Source organism: Catharus ustulatus, chromosome 2 (assembly GCF_009819885.2).
Source record: "Catharus ustulatus isolate bCatUst1 chromosome 2, bCatUst1.pri.v2, whole genome shotgun sequence".
In the NCBI taxonomy this organism is placed as follows: Eukaryota; Metazoa; Chordata; class Aves; order Passeriformes; family Turdidae; genus Catharus; species Catharus ustulatus.
The window spans coordinates 11,654,617-11,674,521 of NC_046222.1; the positions used below are offsets into that span (position 1 = coordinate 11,654,617).

Here is a 19,905-nt window from a genome sequence, read left to right on the forward strand (position 1 = left end):
CAGACCCTTCTCCAGCTCCGTTCCCTTCTCTGGACACACTCCATGCCCTCAGTGTTCTTCTGGCAGTGAGGGGCCCCAAACTGAACACAGGATCCAAGGTGGCCTCACAGGTGCTGAGTATAGGGAGCTGGTCACGGATACCAGCCAGGTGCCATGGCTTCCTGGCCACCTGGGCACATCTGGGCTCATGTTCAGCTGCTGTTGATCAGCACTCCCAGGTTTTTTCCTACCAAGAATCTTTCCAGCCACTTTTCCCCAGTCCTGTTGAACCTCATGCAGTGGTCCATAGCCCATGGATGCAACCTTTCCAGCTCCCTCTGCAGAGCCTTCCTGCCCTCCAGCACATTGACACTCCTGCCCAGCTTGGTGTCCTCTGCAAACTGAGGGTGCACTTGATCCTTGATACCATTGATAGAGATATTCAACATCAACAGCCTTTCCTTCATCCATTATGTTGGCCAAGCACGACCTGCCTTTCATAAATCCTTGTTGGCTGGGCCTGATCCCCTGGCTGTGCTGCCCATGCCACATCGTGGCACTCACTACTGGCTACTCACATTTTAGTCTGTACTGGATAAATTATTTCTATCGCTAAGTATATTCTAAATGCTTCTAAAGAAATGTGGGGGAAAAAATTAAATACTAAGAACTGTGCCTTTTCAAAGAGATGAGAACATGGAACCAAAATTTGTGCTTTGTTCTTTGTGCTTCTTTGACGTACATGTTGTTCAGACTACGTACATTAGTTTTCTTTCAAATATCTTGGAGTAGTAGACGGATGGACAGATTGGTGAATTCAAATATGGGTACAAATACATGCTTATAGAATCATAGTCAACATTTCTGGTCATTATTACAATACCATTTCACATGAGTATATTGTCTATACATGCAAAAAACTTAATATGCACAATTCAGAAATTTTTTTCTTTGTATATATGAGAATTTTTTAATTACCTCAAATGAAACAAATACTTAAGTCTGTTTAACAATGAAATTAATATTGGTCAACTACAGGGATAACAGAGCTTCCGTTGAGCATTTCCACTTGGGTCAATTAATTTCCATTATTACAGGTATCAAGATTCAATGTCCTCAGGGCTTTCCTCCTCTTTCCCTATATGCTTTAGATGGTTGTATCTAATTGATGGTTGACCTTCTTTCTTGACAAATGAGAAAATAATGAACTTATATTTAGATGTACAACAATGGGATGAAAAATCTCTTTCTTACAAAATGGGTGGTCTGTAGCAATCAGTCTTGAAAACTGCTTATTTGACTTCTTGAGAAAAGCAGGGGGTTGAGTTCTATATGGAAATGAAATAAAATTTGGGGATATTCCCAGAAGTATGATGGTGGCATGTAAATACAGGTATCATCAGGTGCTCTAAATGACATGGATATCAGAACTCTGGTCCCCTGGTCTGGTGACAGTAAATTTAAATCTGAGATTTCTGAGTGTTCATCTATTTTGCTTTTTTTGTAGATTATTTATCTTTTTTAAAATTAATTTTATGTATGAAATCTTGACTCACAATGTAAGTCCAAAAATTATGAATAAAAAAGGTGTGGGTTGGAGTCTTCTAGATTATCATACTATAATATAATTTAATATTTGTGGTCCAGGAATGTAATACCCTATAACTGAGTTTAATCTCATGACTATTAGTAATTTGCTTCCTAAAAAAAATAATGCCCCTCTTGCATGTTTCAAAATGGGTGTATATGATCAAAGAACAGTAATATATCTTTAGGAAACCAAATAATCCTAGAAAGTGAATAGTAAATGACAGAGTACTGCATGAATAATAACTATAGAACACTGTCTTTAGCAGTCTAAGGACATAGCAAGTGACTTGATGAGATCAGGACAGTAGTTTAAAGGCCCAGAGTTCTGGGAAATGACTTTGTATTTGTGGGTTTCTGCCTGTATTTGGATTTGGCTGGATGAATGCAGAAATATGCACTCAGATGCTGCACTGCAGGTGCTCTGTTTAAGGGAATCAAGAACACATATCTTCTGACTTTAAGTGGTCATTAAATTATTTCCAATAACCATCTCCCGTTGCTTCCACAAGTAGTGGAGGAGAAATCTGCAGTTCTTTGATCAATTTTTACCTGCTTAGGTAAGCCATTGATCACTGACCTGTGCTACATGACTTTTTGTCAAATACAAAAGTAAAGTAAAAAAGTAAAAATTTTTATCCTGGTAGTGGTGGTGGTGAAGGGGATTTCTTCTACTGAGAACTTTTTTCTGTGAGGTTTCAGTTGCACTTACATTCTGGTTTTGTTCTGGAGTATTTTAATAAAGTTATGAATTCTAAGGATATGATAATGTAAAGTTATTTCTTAGAACAGACTTTTGTACTGCTTCTATCATGATGGGCTGTCCAAAAAAGCAGGAAGTTATAAAATGAATATAATTTACTTTATTCAAGGATTTATATATATATCTCAGTCTTGCTGGTCATGTCTTACCCCAAACAAACTTTCCTGAAAAATGAACCATATTCTGAAAAAAATTAGTTACTTGGTATATATAAAGAGAAAGGGCTATAATGATTTCAACATGGTTTTAACCTGGAAGGATAACTAATGGATGTAGAATAGAAAGTATTTTCAAAATACTTCAGAGTGCATTAGAATAATGAGCTAGTTACTGGTAATGGAATGAGAATAAACAAGGCCGTTTTTATGGTATGGCAAATTAGACATCAATTATGTGGCCAAGCAGCACTGAAGGATGTAGCAGACTGGGAATTAAGCTGTAGTGTTAATTGATTATGAAATCATTTGATAGCCTTTGGTTTTATTGAAATGATTCTGAGAGTGCATCATAAACTCAAAATCCATTATGGGAGGGGCACCGCATTCTGTACTGAGGGTAATCTCAGTAGTGGGCCAACTTCTTACAACAGAGAAATATTTACTTTGATTTTTGCAGCTATTTTGCCAAAAATGATTAGGGAATTGTGCTTTTTTTTCTGGCTATGAGTGCAATTTGGATCTACATGCTTTAGTTTTACAACATGAATATCTTTGTTTCAGCTGTTAATATGTTTAGTTAAATGACACGTGCTCTTCATCTTTTATGCATGTATAATTTTCTTCCTCAAATTAGAGGCAAGTGTGCTGAGTACTTCTTCTTGAAGAGGCAAGATGATACAACATTAGCTGATTAATACTGTCTAGCCTCTGTGCAAGGTGGCAGATCCCAGATTCTTTTGAATTTGAAGAACATTGCACTTTTTGGGCTTTTTTTACATCCCTTCCCAAGGTTTTTGCCCTTGGGTTGCATGGGAGAGCACCAGATGGCAAGAAGGCATCCTACTGTGCCTCTGGGTGTTTTGATGGCTGTTCTGAGGCCAGATGTGGTGCCTGCTTTGCCAGGCTGCCCACTCCATTTTTTTGTACTGTGTTTTGGGTCTTGCTTTGTCTTCTTCTCCAGTTCAGTCTCCTAAACCAGCTGCACCTTTTTCATTTCAAAGTTAGAGCAATTGCCATAAATTCATAACACTTAAATTCCAAGTGGTTTATAACCTTCTAACAGCTTTCTCTCTTGCTGCTCCTAATGCAGAAGTCCCTGCCTTTTTCTCATGGAAGGTCTGGCCACTTTGATAGCCATACTCATTTCGACTGCCTCACCTCTGCCTTGTGCACTTCTCTTTTGGCTGCTTTCCACTTTCTTCTCCTAAGGGCAGGAGACCTAGGGCTGTGGAGAAGTCAGAATGTAATGACAAAAGGAAGATGAAATGGCAAAAAACAGTAGTCTGCAGTGCAAAAAGCATAAAGAGGCAGACTATAAATCTGCACCACAGGTTGGGGAAGACAGAGGTGAATTATGTGGCCATGCAGGATAGCTGCACAGCTGTGCTCTGTGTAGTCAGAGTTTTGCTCTCTCAGGTGAGTTTTGACATTCAGTTTCACCCTTTTTTGAGAACAAATATTGTCCTAGACAACAGGTGCAATTTCTATTTTGCTGGAACGTATCAGGAGGTTTCAAGTCCTGCTCAGGCAGCCACTGGAGATTGGCAAAAGAGATCTCCTTTTATTGACTAACTTGAAGGAAAGAAAGAAGGAACCCTAGCAAAAAACCACACCACCAGAAGATTTGTCCCCCATAATTCCACTGAATGATGTTAGCCCTTCATATGCACTTGTACTGAGCAATAAGACTCTGGGTATATGGGAGGAGGTGCAAGGCAGTTGAGCCAGTCTGACATTATTTGGTCACTAGTGCATATAAACACTCTTCTAGTGCCACTTTTACATAGGTACCACACATATCTTTAATGGTATTTAATTGAGATTAAAAAAGCTGTTGGAATGGATGCTATGAATGCATATTAGGAATATTACTTAAAACCGTAAGCCTTGATATGATAAACCATAACAAGTCTGAAGGACTCATAATGGCTTATCATGTCAATAAAATGCACTTAAAAATCCCCAAGTGATTAGAAGGAGCCATTTCAGTCTATTATATCAATTGTTATATGCTGAGAGCATGAGAGATTTATTTTTCTTTTCCATCCTCTGTTTAAAAAAAAAAGAAAGGAGGAAATTAAATCATAATAAGCTATGTTCAAATAGAATCAAGGTACTAAAATAAACCCACAGAAGGCGATTTACAAATTATGGAAGGCAGTGAAAAGTTCTTTCCAAGAAGAGAATACTCTCATGTTACATTTTGTCTCTCATTTTTAAGCACCACAGGATGGCTGATGAGTAGAGTGCTTGCTTGCACCAAAGATGTTCCTGTTGAACTGGCAAGAAGTGTAAATTAAACATATTGTCACAAGAAATCAGAATCATTTTGGCGCTTATACCAAGTGATGACCTCCAGCACTTGCACACAGGGAAAATTGAATTGACTTTACTACCCCATGTGGTAGTAAATGTTCAACAACTGCTGTAGCAGAAGAGGGTGGTGACATTTTTCCTAATCTCATACTTTTCCTGACTGATTTTTCCAGGCATCTTCTTCAGGGCATGGGCAAAGGTTAAGGACGTAGCCCCCAAGCTTTGAGGGTGACAAGGGCTCTGATATTTGTTCTTACCACTCTGACTACTTCATCCAGGAGCAGTGGCTCTGAAGCAGATGTTGGGGAGGTAGTTTTCCATCCTGGAGGAGGTCTGTCAGACTGTGTGTTCCCCATGTGTTCCTCTGCCTCTTGTCCATTTGGTCTTGCTACGTGGCCTGTGAGGCTCACGTAGATCCAGCACGCAGGAGGATCTGCCCTAACAAATGATCCTTGGTGAGAGGGACGAGCTCATTTTGGAGGTGGTTATTGTGCTGGTCCAGTGTTCATCCTAGCCAAGAGAAAGCCTTGTTTGCTAACTTCCACAGTTGAGTCAGGAAAACTTGGAATTATTTTCGCTGATAATAAATAAAGATCCCTTTTATCACTTGTTTGTGGGCTCTGAACTGGATTACACAGCCATTCTATGGCATGTCAAACAGACCTGAGCTGGCTCTCTGGGGCCAGTTTTACAGATGGGTCTGGGACAGTCTTAAAATAGCCCCTGGGGGCAGATTGCTGGTGAAATTGGTGTCACGGCTCCCCAGGCTGGCGCAGCAGTCGGAGGGAGAGGCGAGGGCTGCTCGGTGTCCTGCTCTCAGCAGACAAGCTTAACCTCTGCAGCGCACATGTTTCAGCTGTTTAATGTCTGAATAGGTTAAGAGCATTCTGGGAAAGCGAATTTTTCTCTCCCAGCAGTATCCCTGCTATCTTGCTTGCAGATATTACATCTTACATTTAATGCAATCCTTCCAAACTGTTCGTATTCTCCAAGCCTGAGTCGTGCCTCTTCCTGCCTGCACAGAATTAACCTGTTCAGTCCTGCACCCCACTCATGTGCTCAGGGTGTCCCTGGGACAAGGATGCAGATTTTGGGGGGATCCTTCAGCAATGCAACTGGCAGATAGGCGGGAGAAAGAAAATAAACAGGTTCAGGAGGTGGGGGGGAAAGGAGCTGGTGGAAGCCAGGGGAGGGAAGCAGTGGCAAGTAAACACAGCTGAACAAGAGGAAAAAGATGTTTATGTTCGCTTGCTAAAGGTTTGCAGTGGGGATAGCTGCAAGTCTCTCTGTCAGGACAGTTTCTCCTCTCACAGTGCTGTGAACCCTTCGCCTTATTTACATGCTGTTATATGTGAGTAAGAAATTTGGCATCCAGTGAGGCTTGGCAGAAACAAACGTAAATGGTTCACGAAGGCTGCAGTTTGATGCTCAGCTGCAATAACATGGCAGAAGAGGCACATTCCCACCTGTACATGCACATGTATGTACGTTGGTGTGTGCAGGGCTGGCCTCTGCCCAAGAGAGGTGGCTGCTGATTGAATGGCTGCTAGTCAGGGACGGCAATTTAAGAACGACTTAAAAACATACATCGGGTTAAAAAAGGAGATGGCACCCTAAGAAACATCCAGAGATTGCATATCCCGAATTATCAAAGCTGAGGAAACGTTGGACATGGAAATGCAGCCTCTGCGTTGTTAGTCTGCACCGGGCTGCACATTCTGGAGCAATATTCCCAGATTCATTTTTCATTTTCTGATATCTTGTTGGGGAGAGAGACATGTAGTTGAACAAAGTGATCAATAAAAGGACAAATAAGGAACAAATGCTAAGAATATTCAAGATAAGATTTTATTGTGCAGAATTCTCTGAACAGGGCATTTTTCAATCTGTTCTGTTATTTTTAAAATATTTGTTTGACAGGCTTATGTTTCAGGCAGACAGAAAGATAAAATAATGTTATAAAACCCCAACAAAGATGCTGGAGAAACTAAGTTGAGAAAGTAGGCTGGGAACAAAAGGAAACCAGCAAAACAAACCTGAATAATAAAAATAAATTTTAAAATACCCTAAATAAAAGTACTATTTGGAGTTTTACAATTTTAAAATCTGATAATATCTCTAGATTTTAATATGTTGAACTAGAAATGTTAAAGAAATTATGAGCATTTACAAAAACTTATGAAATTATGAACTGTTGTAAAAATGGCTAAATTGCGTTTGTCCAAATGATCATAGCAAATTCTTTCGGAATGAAGGGAAAGACATTTATAATATTTTACGGTTTTTAAATACCTTGTTTTGGGTCCCCTAGGAACTTCAAAAGAGCATTATGAGGGTGAGAAAAATGAGAGGAGCATGTTTACAAGTATTTGTAAGGTGATAAAAAATAGTTGTTTAAGACAGAGTGCTTAAATACATCATCTACATTCATCATATGTGTCTGCATGTGTGGATGTTGTACGGTTTATGTAGCATGCAGTCCTGTCTTATTGCAGTTGTAGAAAATACTCGTGGCTCAGTGTGACTTAGGCACATAAAACTGTCCTTTAAGAGATAATTTGTGCTATTTACTGAAGAGCAATACTTACACAATGGCATAGTATCAGTAAATTGGTGTTTTCTTTGTTTTGGTTTATGCTTTGGGCTAAAAACAGGTGAAGCCGGGATAAGTTTGTTTGTGAAAGCTTGGTGAATACTAATGAGAAGAAAAATCATCCCAGTCAAACTAAATAAATTCTGTGGATAGTATGAAGGATTTTCAGTGATCCATATTGTCCTTGGACTTGGCTGTTGCATTGTACTTTAAATGGAATTGATTGTGTGGTTGTAATGAAAGTAACGGATTGATTTCTATACAGAGTTACACAGAGTAAATAGAAAAATGTTCTTGTCTTGACCTGCATTCATAAACTAAAAATCAGTGGCTTTTGACCTAATCCTTAATAAAAAATGCAAATGTAAAATAGGAAATCAGAAGGTTTCTTTAATTCTTAGAAAATCTACTGTTTATCGAATTTTGCTTGTGCTTTCTTGGATTTGAATTTTGTTCAGGAATTCTAGTTACTGTAATCTGTTTTCTCTGCAGGGAAATTGTACTTTTTGCTGTTTACAGTTTTGGAAAATAGATTTGACTGTTTCCTTTCTTATTATTCCTTTTGCCTTAACTACATGGCATTTTCCTTTATTTAGGTAAAATATTTATGATTTTTAGTACCTTCTCTGTTGAGCAGTTTTGTTAGCGTGTGACCCATACATTTTTAGGTTGCTACTAAATGCACTATCATGGATTATTTCTTAAAGATGGTTCTTTCTGAACTGAATATGCAGATTAACAGCTTTATGTTGTAATAAAAGGAGGAAAGCTGTTGATGGAAATAAGATGCAACATTCTATTTGAATAAACCTAACGAATGTTTATATTATTGCAATGATTATCTCAGTAAAAGGTCATAAAGATATTTAGGAACAACATCTATTGCTCTATTTTTTTTTCTTTCTTTTTTTGCATGTGTGAGATTGCGGTTCGGGCCCCAGTAAAATGCACGATCCAGCTGGCAAATTCTCTCATTGAGCTGTAAACCAGGGCTACAATAAGCAAGATCCAAGTTGCTGCATTCACCAGTTCCTCGGTGAATTTTGTGACTTTATTTTTGGTGCTTAGGGTTTAATTTCTCGCTGGAGTAGAGCAGCGCATTGTGGCGCCACACAAACAAGAAGAGCAAAACAATAGAAACCCCAACGCACCGACGGCCACCGCTACCCCATTGTGGCTTCCAAAGGCACTCTATTCTTCCCAGACCACTTGATATCCTGCAGGTTGTGGCAGTACAATTCACAGGAAAAGCTTAGACATTGAGCTTGCACGCTTCTTGACTCCATTTTAAACCCTTTGTTCACACCGGGGTGGCATTTTTTCACACCACATGTGGCAGCTTTGACTCCTATCCAGCTTGTCGTATAGAATCAAAGTCTGTGATTTCTTACATTCCCAGTGTTGTCTCCTGAGTTGCTGTATTCTTTGTTGCTCCCAAAATATTACAAATCTTAATTTCAGACGTAGGGTTTTAAAGCTTTATAGACTATGGGATGAGACAACTGTACCTGCACACTTAGATTTCCTTAAAATCAAAGCTATTTGCAAGGGAGGGGAAAAGCTCTTTTCGCCTCCCTCTTCTCTTTTAAGAAAATCTCAACACTGGCAATTAAAAACCATGTGGTGAATTTGATAGACATTCATTCTGCCTGATGTATGTTTTGCAGAAAATAATTAAAATAATATGTAATACTACGTATTTTTGGATTTCTAAATTATAAGAGTGCTTGTAGTTTGTTTCAGTATTAAAATATTATTCATCTTAATAGATTCTTTTGTTGCACACAGGCATCATCTGTTGTGCTCTCTTTTCCCTAGTTTCCCAAAGACAACCTTCATCTGCAATTTTGCTGAAAGTTTTATGTGCCATGTCAGTAATAAATTATACTTCAAACTAATTTTGAAGAGAGCAAAACAAGTCTACCGATATGAATGCCCGTAAAATATACACTTTTTGGGCAGTTTATTAATAAAATATATATTACTTAAATTAGTGTAGCTAAAACACCACTTGACTCCTGAAACAAATACTAAAGTATATATTTCTTGGTAAGAAACTTTGCCATGGATTGCAAGTGCAAAGTGACAAGGCAACAATAACATTTGGATAAGAATTGTCACAGGAATTAATGTAACTTGTACTTCACACTTTTTGAAATATTTTTTAAATGATCAATGAGAATCAAATGGATGTGTGATTTGAAAGAACGTTCTCAGTGCCGCGTATATTTACAAATCTGTATGTTCATTGTTGCTGGTTCACTCAGCTGAAGATAATAGAATAATTTCTCCTTGGCACATATGCTAGCCTGTACATTGACATGACACCCTAATAAATATTTTGACTCGAGAGCTGTTGTTTGTTGCTGTTTGTCAGGTGGTTAGAATGGTCTTTTGGCTGCCGCTCCCCTCGCGAACTAAAATATTAAAATGTATGCTTTCAATCTAGCAGCTTTCTTACTGCATTTTATACATTTTCTGACTGCTCATTCTTTCTTTAAAATACAGTACTGCTGTGTGCTTAATGCATACTGCTTATTCACCAAAATCCACCTAATGGCTTATGGTGTTTATGAAATTCTCACATTGGTTTTATGTTTGCTTTTAAGAATGACATGAAATTGTATTATACAGGAGAATAGTTCAGTAACAGCCTCTAGAAAGACAAAACAGCACTGTTCTTTTCTGGTTTATAAAAATATAATAATATTGCTGTTTGTTTATGGAACATTAGATGTTAAGTTGTTAAATTGTCGCAGCTGGTCTGACATGCAGCAGCACTGAATAAGAGAAAGTCTGTTCCAATTAATCTTTATTTTGTATTTCAGTCCAAAATCTCAAATATATAAACTAACCCCTAGTAATAATTAATTTTCAATTAGAAGCATAGTCTTATTAGCTCTGCTAAAAAGCAGATTTTGTGTAATTAAACAATTTAAAAATAAAAAATATATGAAAATAAGCATTTTAACCCAAGGTTGTTTGAGGATTTTTTTGTCTGTGATTTTTTGAAAAAGATGAATACTCAAAGAACAAATTAAGAATCCATTTTTAAAAATAGCTTATTTTGCATACTAAATTATACAAAATTTATAGAAATGTTCTTTGAGAAGATCAATGAATACTTTAATAAAATTACATTAAAATGGATTTTTTAAAGTTACCTATTACTTAAAAAAGTAATTTATCTAAATTAACATTTCTATAGACAAAATGGGACATTGTTTATTTTTTTTTTTGCCAAGCACCTTAGCAGTTTCTGCAGTTTAACTAGCTAAAAAGTCCGGACATTCTGAATGCAACTTTAGATCATACAAAAAAGGTTGTTTTATGAAAACTGAAACTATTAAAAGGTGAAGCCTTTCAGAATGCAATACAGTAATTTGTGCTAAACACTTATTTTCTGAAGCATGCTATAAGGAAACAAACATAAAATACTCATGCAAGCTTGCCCATTTACTGTTTAAATATTAAAACACTGACTCAAAAGCAATGTACACACACTTAGCAGAAAGTTATTTTACTATCACAGTTATCTACATCTAAACTTGACATCACACAGCATTTTTAGAAGGCTCAAGTATGAATTTCTCGGAAGCAAGACAAGTTCAGTAAGTGTATCAAAATTAGTTTACCTACTTTCACAGCGCATAATTACTGAAGAAAAGGCATGATCTTATTTCATTAAAGTGTCATGAAGCAGAAATATAGAATAAGCATTTGTCAATATCCATTCCAGAAAATCCCAACTTTTATTTCTCGGCATTTCTTACTTTTCCCCATGTTTCTTCAGACCCTCTTCATGTTAATATTTCTTCTATTTCCAGAAAAGAGAAAGGGAGTGGGGGGGAAACCCCAACAACAAAACCCCACAAACAATCAGCAAAAACATAATTGGTTTATATTGCCTTTCAGCTTGTGGCCTGTCCTCATATTATTAAATCAGATCATACATACTCCCCTAAAATTCAGCTTGGAGTAATCCTCTGCTACTTAAGGCTGGATGAAAAGAGTACTCATTGTGAATTATGTTTCATCTGTCACAATAACCTTCTTTATTCTTTAGTGCACCTCCCCTTTGCCTGCGGCAATTAGAGAAAATAGGTATGCCTTGAAGTATGAGATAGTGGTATCTCAAAAATATATATACTGATGTCATCTGCAGACAACTCTGGGTTAGCAGCACCCTGAAGAATATATAAGCCCTTTTTGATGCAATCCAGATTTTGTTAGAGCAGACTAGAGGCTGGCACATTGTACAACGAGTAGGTACTGATGGCTTTCACCAGATTATTGTTTTTTTGACAAGCAGTGATCAGAGAATTTGCCATTCCACTAAAAGAAGAGTAAAAACTTGCTTACCGACTGATATAATTTTCCACGTTAGCTACAGTTCTGTTTGTTTTTTTTAATTCGAAGGTGTTAGAGAATCGTTTTCTTCACTCCTCCCTGAAATTCTTGGAGTTCTGTTGAACTCTTTGACTGAACATTTCAGCTACATTTTCTCAGTGGTTTAGCATGATTTTCATAATTTCTTGCAGTGGTGTAGACATTTAACTGTTTAATCTTTAAAATAAAGTGCATATAAAAAATAATAAAAAAAAAAGTTGACCAGTGAGTATCAAAAATATTTTTGCACTGGTATGGAAGAGCAAAAACTCATATTATCAGATGTTTTCTAAATTATTTGTCTTTCTGTATCAACGGAAAAAAAAGAATATAAACTCTTTTAGGGTTCTAGTCACCACTGTCAGGTTATTTTACTTACTAGAATATCTGTCTTTTCTTTAAGATTATTTACTTTTTTGTATTTAACAAGCAAGCAAAAAGTAATTTTTTTTTAATATTTTTACTTTTTGAATTAATTTTGGAGCTTTCCAAGTTTGCATTTGTTTTTCTTCTTTGTTATTTTTAAAGCCTTTTGGCAGCAAACCTCCAGTCTTGTTTTGAAACCCCTCACAATTCTGGACTGTTCATACCGATTCCAAATCAGCCTCCCTTGCACTTTAAGAGGGCTGATGTTAAACTGGGAATGATTAAAAGAGAAAGCACCTTTAAAAAAAAAAAAAAAAATTAAGTGCTAAATCAAGCAGGTTAAAACAAAGAGATTCTTCTGTGAGGCTGGTCTAACATTAAAACACGGTTATTAAAGTTCCCAAGAAATTACTATACTACAAAAACCAATAATACTTGTGAATAAAGGAAGAGAGTTTGGCCCACTGCACAGGTTTGGGCACAAAAGTGCTTGCTAAGCTATCTATTTCACACATGCAACGACAGAAGGTTCGATATTCATTCGATCGATGACTGAAAAGGCACAATGGCAAAATCGGACGGACTTCTTTTCAAATACAGATCTCCGATGTCCCCCTACAGTCTGCAGGCGCACGGCTGGTGGTGTGGCACAGACGGAGCAAGGGTTACATCAAGGCTGTTCTCTGGACCGTGCAAACAGTCTAGACCAATGACCTGCATCATCGTGCCCTTTGAAGAAGAGGCAAGTTCAGTCACGACGAAGAAAAATCAAGGCGTACCCCTTTTAACAATAGGGAGCAGCTCGTGGCTGCAAAGAGGTAAGCAGGGGTAAGCAAAAAAGGCATCTGCTTCCATGGTTACAGGCCAAGCATGGGAACCTTGCTTTTGAAGAGGGACAGTTCTCAGGCTCCCTCACAGGCTATGTCATGCATTATAAGCAAAGGCAGGTTGAGCTGAAATCCGCAGAGTTATTTCAGAGTAAAATGATACGCGAGCACATGGCTGTTAGCAAAAAAAAAGTCACATGACTGTTTAGAAGCAGCCTGGCACTGTTTCTGAATCGAGCCTTTAGTTCGGGGCAGTTTCTTCTTCTTCTTCTCTTTTTTAATTTTTTTTTTTTAATTTTTTTTTCCCCCTCTCCGCTTTTGCAGCAAACTAAGAAAACTGGGAGAAGGTTTATACAAAACAAACATTTGTTTGATACACGAGATTCTGGCTATTCTCCTTCTCTAAACTGAAAAAAGGTCAAGGGTCAATGTTTTTTCGTGACAGGGCCACAAATCCTTTTGTTAACGTAGCTTTAGCAAATGCCATTTAAAATAAGATTTTGCTTTTCTTTCCAAGTGCATATTATTATTATTTGACAGAGTATAAAAGTAATAAATTTCTGTTTCTCTACAATAACTTTCTTTTTGCAATATTTTTCCACTTATTTTACTTCATTTTTGGTCTCTACAGTGCTAATTTTCGAGATTTGCACTTCTAGAAAAGACAACTAATGATGCACACAAAATCAAAACATAATGGTCCTGCCGTCTTCAGGGGGTAAAGAGAATTATCTGCAGACATAGGTAGTAAAAACGTGATCAGCGACTATAAGCCTGTGGTGTAACCATTAACCTTTGAGAATCGTTATGTTTTTACTTTGTTTCTTTTTGCTTTGTTATTCCTTTAACTGCTACGTGTTACATTTCCTCCTGAAAAATTAGAATGTGCAGTGTAGTTGGCATAGGTGTGCCTGGTTTTTGAATTGTGTTTATTACATCTCTTCTGTAACATTTTAACTGTTTGTGGTTGTTAGTGAATTTTGATGGCTTACTATTTTATTAGAATTTACTGTTAAAGAGTTTGCTTTAATAGCTTCTGTTACATCCTCTATGATGGTCTGTATTATTATAAGCTATAGCATTTTGTCTCCTTATTATCAATATGAGATTAATTTTATTCCAACTGTTCTTTTTAAAACTGCGGGGGAGGACAGACAACAGTGGGAGGAAAATGTCTGGCGAACTGTGGAACAGAGTTTAAAGTTCTAGAAGCACTAATAATTACTCACATAATTTCCATCTGTATTTTTTACTGCTCTTTAATAACTGTAGGGACCTGTGGTACTTGGTAGAATTCGTATTGCTATCCTATAAATGTAATTAATATTTATGAGTGTATCAAGGGCAGTATTTTCTCAGGGTGCATTCTGAACTTTTGTTGATCTTTAGGACAGTTTAACTTCAGATTGAGGTCTGTGTATTTGAAATTAAAGGATGTATGTGAAATGACTGTAAGTTGCCCTCAAATAACAACAGGCTTTTTTAAAAAAGAAAAGTTTTTGGCCTACCCTGAACATTTATGGGCCAAAATTTTCCAAAAAGAAAAGCCCCAAAACTGCATAGGAAAACATAAACATGTTTAGGAAAAATATAAATATGCAATAAAAGCAATTAAATATTAACAATAAGAAGTAGGAAGCACATTATCTAAATGGTCACAATCTGGATTAATTGGATTAATTCTGGATAATTTATACCATGCATATTAATTCACTTTTCAGCTGGACTTTGACATGATTTCAAGCTGTACCTTTTCTCCAGAATGTCCATTAACTATTCCTATTAGTTTAGGAGAAGATTCTTTTTGCTCTTCTTTTGTGTAGGCTGTTAGATTTAATAGGACATTTGATATTTGCAATAAAACATTTCCTGCTGAATTACAGATGCATGTTAATGATGAACAAACATTTTCATATATTCACTGCACCTCACAAATTCATACTGTGTGTGGAAATGTTGTGTCTTCAGGTTTATTCAGGTTATGTGAAATGCTCTCAATTTTTATGCCTTGCAATGATAAATTAAAAGATTAAATAATCTATCATATGTATGGCACAAACAGTGCAAAAGACAGTGCTGTTGTATTTGGTATTCAAACACTGCTTGAAATTATTCTCATGCTAATAAAACATTCTGTTTTAACTTTTATTTTGAAAGAAGGAGATTTGCTACTGGAAGGAAGATTTTTTTAAAGTGGAAGGCTTTCTTGTCCATTTTAATGTAATTGATACGAAAATAATTTCTAGATTCACAGCAGTCTGCACAATTTATCGAGGGGGGGATCTGATCTTAATTATATCCATGCTCATTTCTTGAAATAGTCTTCTACTGTAAGGAGCTGAGGACAGAGCACTGAAATGAAAGATGTGTAATACTTGGTGTTGAAGGGAAAAGTTGCATCTCTGTGAGCAATGGAAACACGATTATGCAACCATTAAGTTTTATTTCCATTGGTGTTGCAGTAGGGTGGTTTTTACCATGTGTTGATGTCTTGCCCCAAGGCACACATGGTCCTGTCCCTCTAGTGTTGTTGACACTGAGGCTCTGCAAAACCTTTGGGCAGTTGCTTGAGCCATGTGCCAGCTTTTCACCTGGTTCATTCAAATGGAAGTTCAGGCTGCCAGTATGAGGCCTTTTACTCCATTTCAGCCAGTGGTGACCAAGAACCAGAGATTTCTCTTTTCCCTTTTGGGCCATTCATTTAAATGATGGTGTAAATAATCTAAGCATCTTGTTCCCTTTCTTAAATACCTTAAAGTGCCTCAAGAAGCACCACTGTTTTGTAACCTCTATTGTGGTAAAGAAGCCAATTCAGCTTCTCTGAACCAAGGTAGAAAACAGGGAGAAGGAGGGTTTGTTGGTAGGATGTTTTTTTACAATGCAGAAGATGCCTCCTGAATGTTGGGAAGTTCTGTGGTTTGCACAGAAAGGATTATCAGGCACGATTTTTTTCATAAACAGAGTGATTCACGCCTCTGTTATCACCAGAACCTTTTTTTTTTTTTTTTCCCACAAGAAAGGCAGACAAAGATTTTTCATGGTTTGCTCTAGGCAAGGTTTTCTGTGTCACCAGTTTATTTTATGGGACTTTTGGACTGAATTGCTCACTTGAATTTAAAAAAAAGTTTCAGCTCTGTCATAGTATGCCAAACCAGGACAAAGAGACCATGATCTTCTTGTTCAGTGGAGATGAGAATTCTGCAGTTTGGGACCATCTTTAAGCAGTTTGCACTCTGGCTTTAAGTGATTTTGACCAATTTTTTTATTATATGCAGCAATGTTGTAAATCATCATTTCAAAGACAGTAGTTTATCATGTTGTACATCCTAATAATCTACTGGATAAAACAAAGGCAGTGAAAACTAGATGAAACCCCAGGTCTTAGTCTGGTGATACAAGATGAATTACAGGTGACTGCAATTTAAGGAAAAGGCTCCTTTCAGCCCAATGTTTCTAAAAGTGCTGCCAGGTTAATCCCCACCAAAACTCCTTTGATCTTCTTCTTCAGATAATCCTTTTCTACATTACCTTAATGACACAGAATATTCAAACCTGACTGTGGACTTGCTAAGACCAAGGGCTTGGAGAAGTCTATGAAGCAAAGAATCACCAAAGTTTAAAACTGTGGTGTTTGAATTTTGAAAGCCTCTAGGCTTTCCTCCTTAAAACCAAGAGCACTGATAGATCAGTGAAGTCAGCAGAAATTATTTGTGTTTGGTCCTGTACATGGATTTGCTTTGTTATGAACTTGGGAATGACTAACTGCATTCAATTTGAATTAGGATACAAAACAAATTAAATCTCTCTGGCTCCTGAGTATTCTTCTTGGTCTATAATCCCCACCACAAAAAGCCTTAGAAAATCTGATTAAGTTGTTGCCCCTTATTCAAGTCTCCTTCCAAATGCATTGAATATAAATAACAGATGCCAGATGAACTCTCAAATGATCAGAAAGTCACATTTTCTCATTCAGTTTCATAGTTCTGTGATGTTTTGAAATGGAAGTTAGTCTGATTTCAAGAGCATCTCAGGTGTATGAGGTTCCTTTCAAGGGCTTTCATTTTCTGAGCCTGTGTTATTGATAAGTAGAAGTCCCTTTAATGCTTATATCCCATTCCCAGAAAGGGAATCTTTAACATTATAGAAGTAATGTTAATCCAAAATAACCTGATGTTTCTGGTAGCTTTTTAACTGAGAAATGCAGAACAGCAGCAATAACAGCTTTGTCCTTGCGTAGGACCTGGCTAAGTTAAAATCACTGCCACAAGTGATATGATCTCAGGGCCGAAAAATTTATTGCAAAGAGCTAGTCATGCCAAACAGCCATAGATTGCAGAATAGTTTTGTTTGGAGAGGACATGAAAGATCACAAACTTACAGAATATTCTGAGGTGGATGGAACCCTCAAGGACCACCAAATCCACCCCTAAAGTGAATGGTCCATACAGGCATCAAACTCACAGCCTTAGCATCATTAACACCATACTCTGACCAACTGAGCTCATCTCAGGGTCAAGATGATCTTGTTCCAATCCCCTGCCATGAGCAGGGACACTGGACTAAGCCGCTCAGTGTCCCATCTGACCTGGCCTTGGACATTGTCAGGGAGGGAGCATCCAGACCTGTTCTGGGAAATAAATAGAAAACAATGGAAAGCAAGTAGAAAACATGGCTGCTTTTGCCTTTCTAACATTTTCAGAAGAACATCACAACGACTCTTCTTATTTAAAATGCCTTTTTCTCACCATTTGCCTCTTTCTTTTAGGTTTTTTTTTTTTTAATATTCGATTTTTTTCCCCTTCCCTAACTGAAGATTTAATAATGCAAGAGGAAGTTTTCAAGGAGAAAATTTGTCTATTTTTTATTATATGCCAAAGATATGCCTTTGGTAAATTATTGCATCTTATTTCAGAATCAGGGGAGGAAATTTGCCTTGTATTTGTATCTATTGAAGAGCTCTGTAAGTTATACATTACTGACATGAATTACTTGTGAAGTAATCTTGTGATACATTTATGCTTGAGAGTAGGGTACTTTGCAAAGTAGAGCAAGCATCCAAAGTTTCTGTTTAGCAATATGTGAAAGAATACATAGACTGCAAAACGAGACCAGTCACTGAAAAGATCAGCAGGTATTCTTAATAATGCCACTGTCAAGGACATGTTTATGAGAGTTCTGGCCTAAGAAAAAAGAATTTTCATAAAGAATGAAAAATCTCATGGGTTTTGGTTTCTCAGGGGCATGTTGGTTGTTAGTCTGACATTTTAAAAGTATCAGAAATTACATTCTGAAAAGATCTTTCATATTTCTGTGAAATGACATCACTTTGAACCTTCTGTGACTGGGTCTGAATGGTAATCCATTTCCCTCATAGTCCCTTAGCATCCATCATTTTTGGATGTGTGATGCTAGAGAGGACATCCTATCTGTGTCTATTTATGGTGATCCTGTCCTTGAATTTGTCCATGAACCTGAACTGTCTGGAATTTAATCATTTTGGTGTTGTGGTTCAAGGAGTGAAGTTTTTCAGTGTTTGGCCTTCTGAGAGTTATTCTGATTTTTGGTTTCTGAGCACCAAGTAGGATAACAAGTGCTTATCATAACTCTGCTTTGAATTGTTTGTACTTGTGTTCAACAGTCTTCTAAATATTTTGTAATTTCACTGAGTGATTTTCATGAAAATCTCCTTAGTTATCCCCTCTCATAAAATTGTTTTTAAATGCTTGTATATAAGCAGGATTGGGGAGATGTGAAGAAAACCATGACTTTGTGTTGGCCAAATCTGAGATATTCAGTCTAGCCTGCTACTTGCTGCAAAACCACTTTATCTGTAAAACCTGTTTATCTGTACTAGCAAGTCCTTTACAAAACAAATTAAAACTGGTATAGTGGTTATTCTTTTTTCTCTTTTATAACTTACACTTGGAGGATTTCAGGTAAACTCTTAAGATTCAACAGTACTCATTTTTAAATAATAATCCACTGTGAGATCATATAGTACAGTAAGTACCTTAATTTGCTTCTAGAGGTGAGGGAAAGTAACAAATTCCTTCTGATTTTAATCTGTTCTTTGTGCAGAAAAAAAATCTGTATTCATTCCATTGGAGAAGATGATAGAAATAATTTTTTTTGTGTTTGTTTTGTTTTTAATTTTAAATTTCATATTTTACTATTCAAATGTTTCAAGCTTTTTACTTAGCAGATGTAGTTAGTAGTAGAGATGGCAAAAAGCATCCTGCCAACTTCCCCAAGTCTACATCCTTTCATTTTATGATTGATCAAAATTCAGCATATTTAAAAATGCCTGCTCCTCTTTCTCATGTGCTAGTCTAGCATATCAGTAGTCAAACTGTAATTCTGTCAAATCATTGCATAAGCACTTGATTTCTGAGGGGAAATTTTGCTACCTCTAGTTACTGTGGGTTTTAAAAGTGTGCTAGAAGAGCCATTTTCAATATGCAATTCAAAAGTACCAGCAAAGAATAATCCAGAGAAAACTTCACAACTGAGAGACTGTGGGGAATGGAAAGAGGACAAAGTCTGCAAACTTAGTTATGTACATGCTTATGATGCTTCAGCTGTTATCTGGTATCTCAAGATTTTTTAAAGGAAATGAAGGAGCTGACTATAGTAATAAACCACAAAATAAGTTCTTCAGTTGGTTCAGTCTAGCTCTCTCCAACAGAGGTATTTGTTTAGGCATGGTCAGAAGAGTATTTCTAGGGCACAACAGATTTCATCCAGTCAGAATCTCTAAAAATAGATCAGATGAATCATGCTGTGAAGTGTCTCTGATTCTAAAGGACCTGCAGCTCAGAGATGCTGCTTAAAACTAGGTAAGAGGAATTTCATCCAAAATAACTGCAACTCCAGTGTTCTGATATGTCCACAAGCAAGGTTTATGCAATTTAAAATAGCATCAAGTTG

The 19,905-nt window shown here is 36.9% G+C and overlaps 1 protein-coding gene across 4 annotated transcripts in view; it reads left to right on the plus strand.

The window, feature by feature from the left end:
- LOC116992041 overlaps positions 1–19,905 on the plus strand; it is a 361,926-nt gene that overhangs the window by 123,613 nt on the left and 218,408 nt on the right. For all 4 annotated transcript variants that reach the window (XR_004416977.1, XM_033051167.2, XM_033051165.2 and 1 more), the window contains one exon: positions 12,773–12,969. Coding sequence is in view for 3 of the 4 variants with exons in the window: in XM_033051167.2 (XP_032907058.1) it covers positions 12,773–12,969 (197 nt within the window). In the remaining variant the exon portion in view is untranslated. The remainder of the gene's footprint in view (positions 1–12,772; positions 12,970–19,905) is intronic.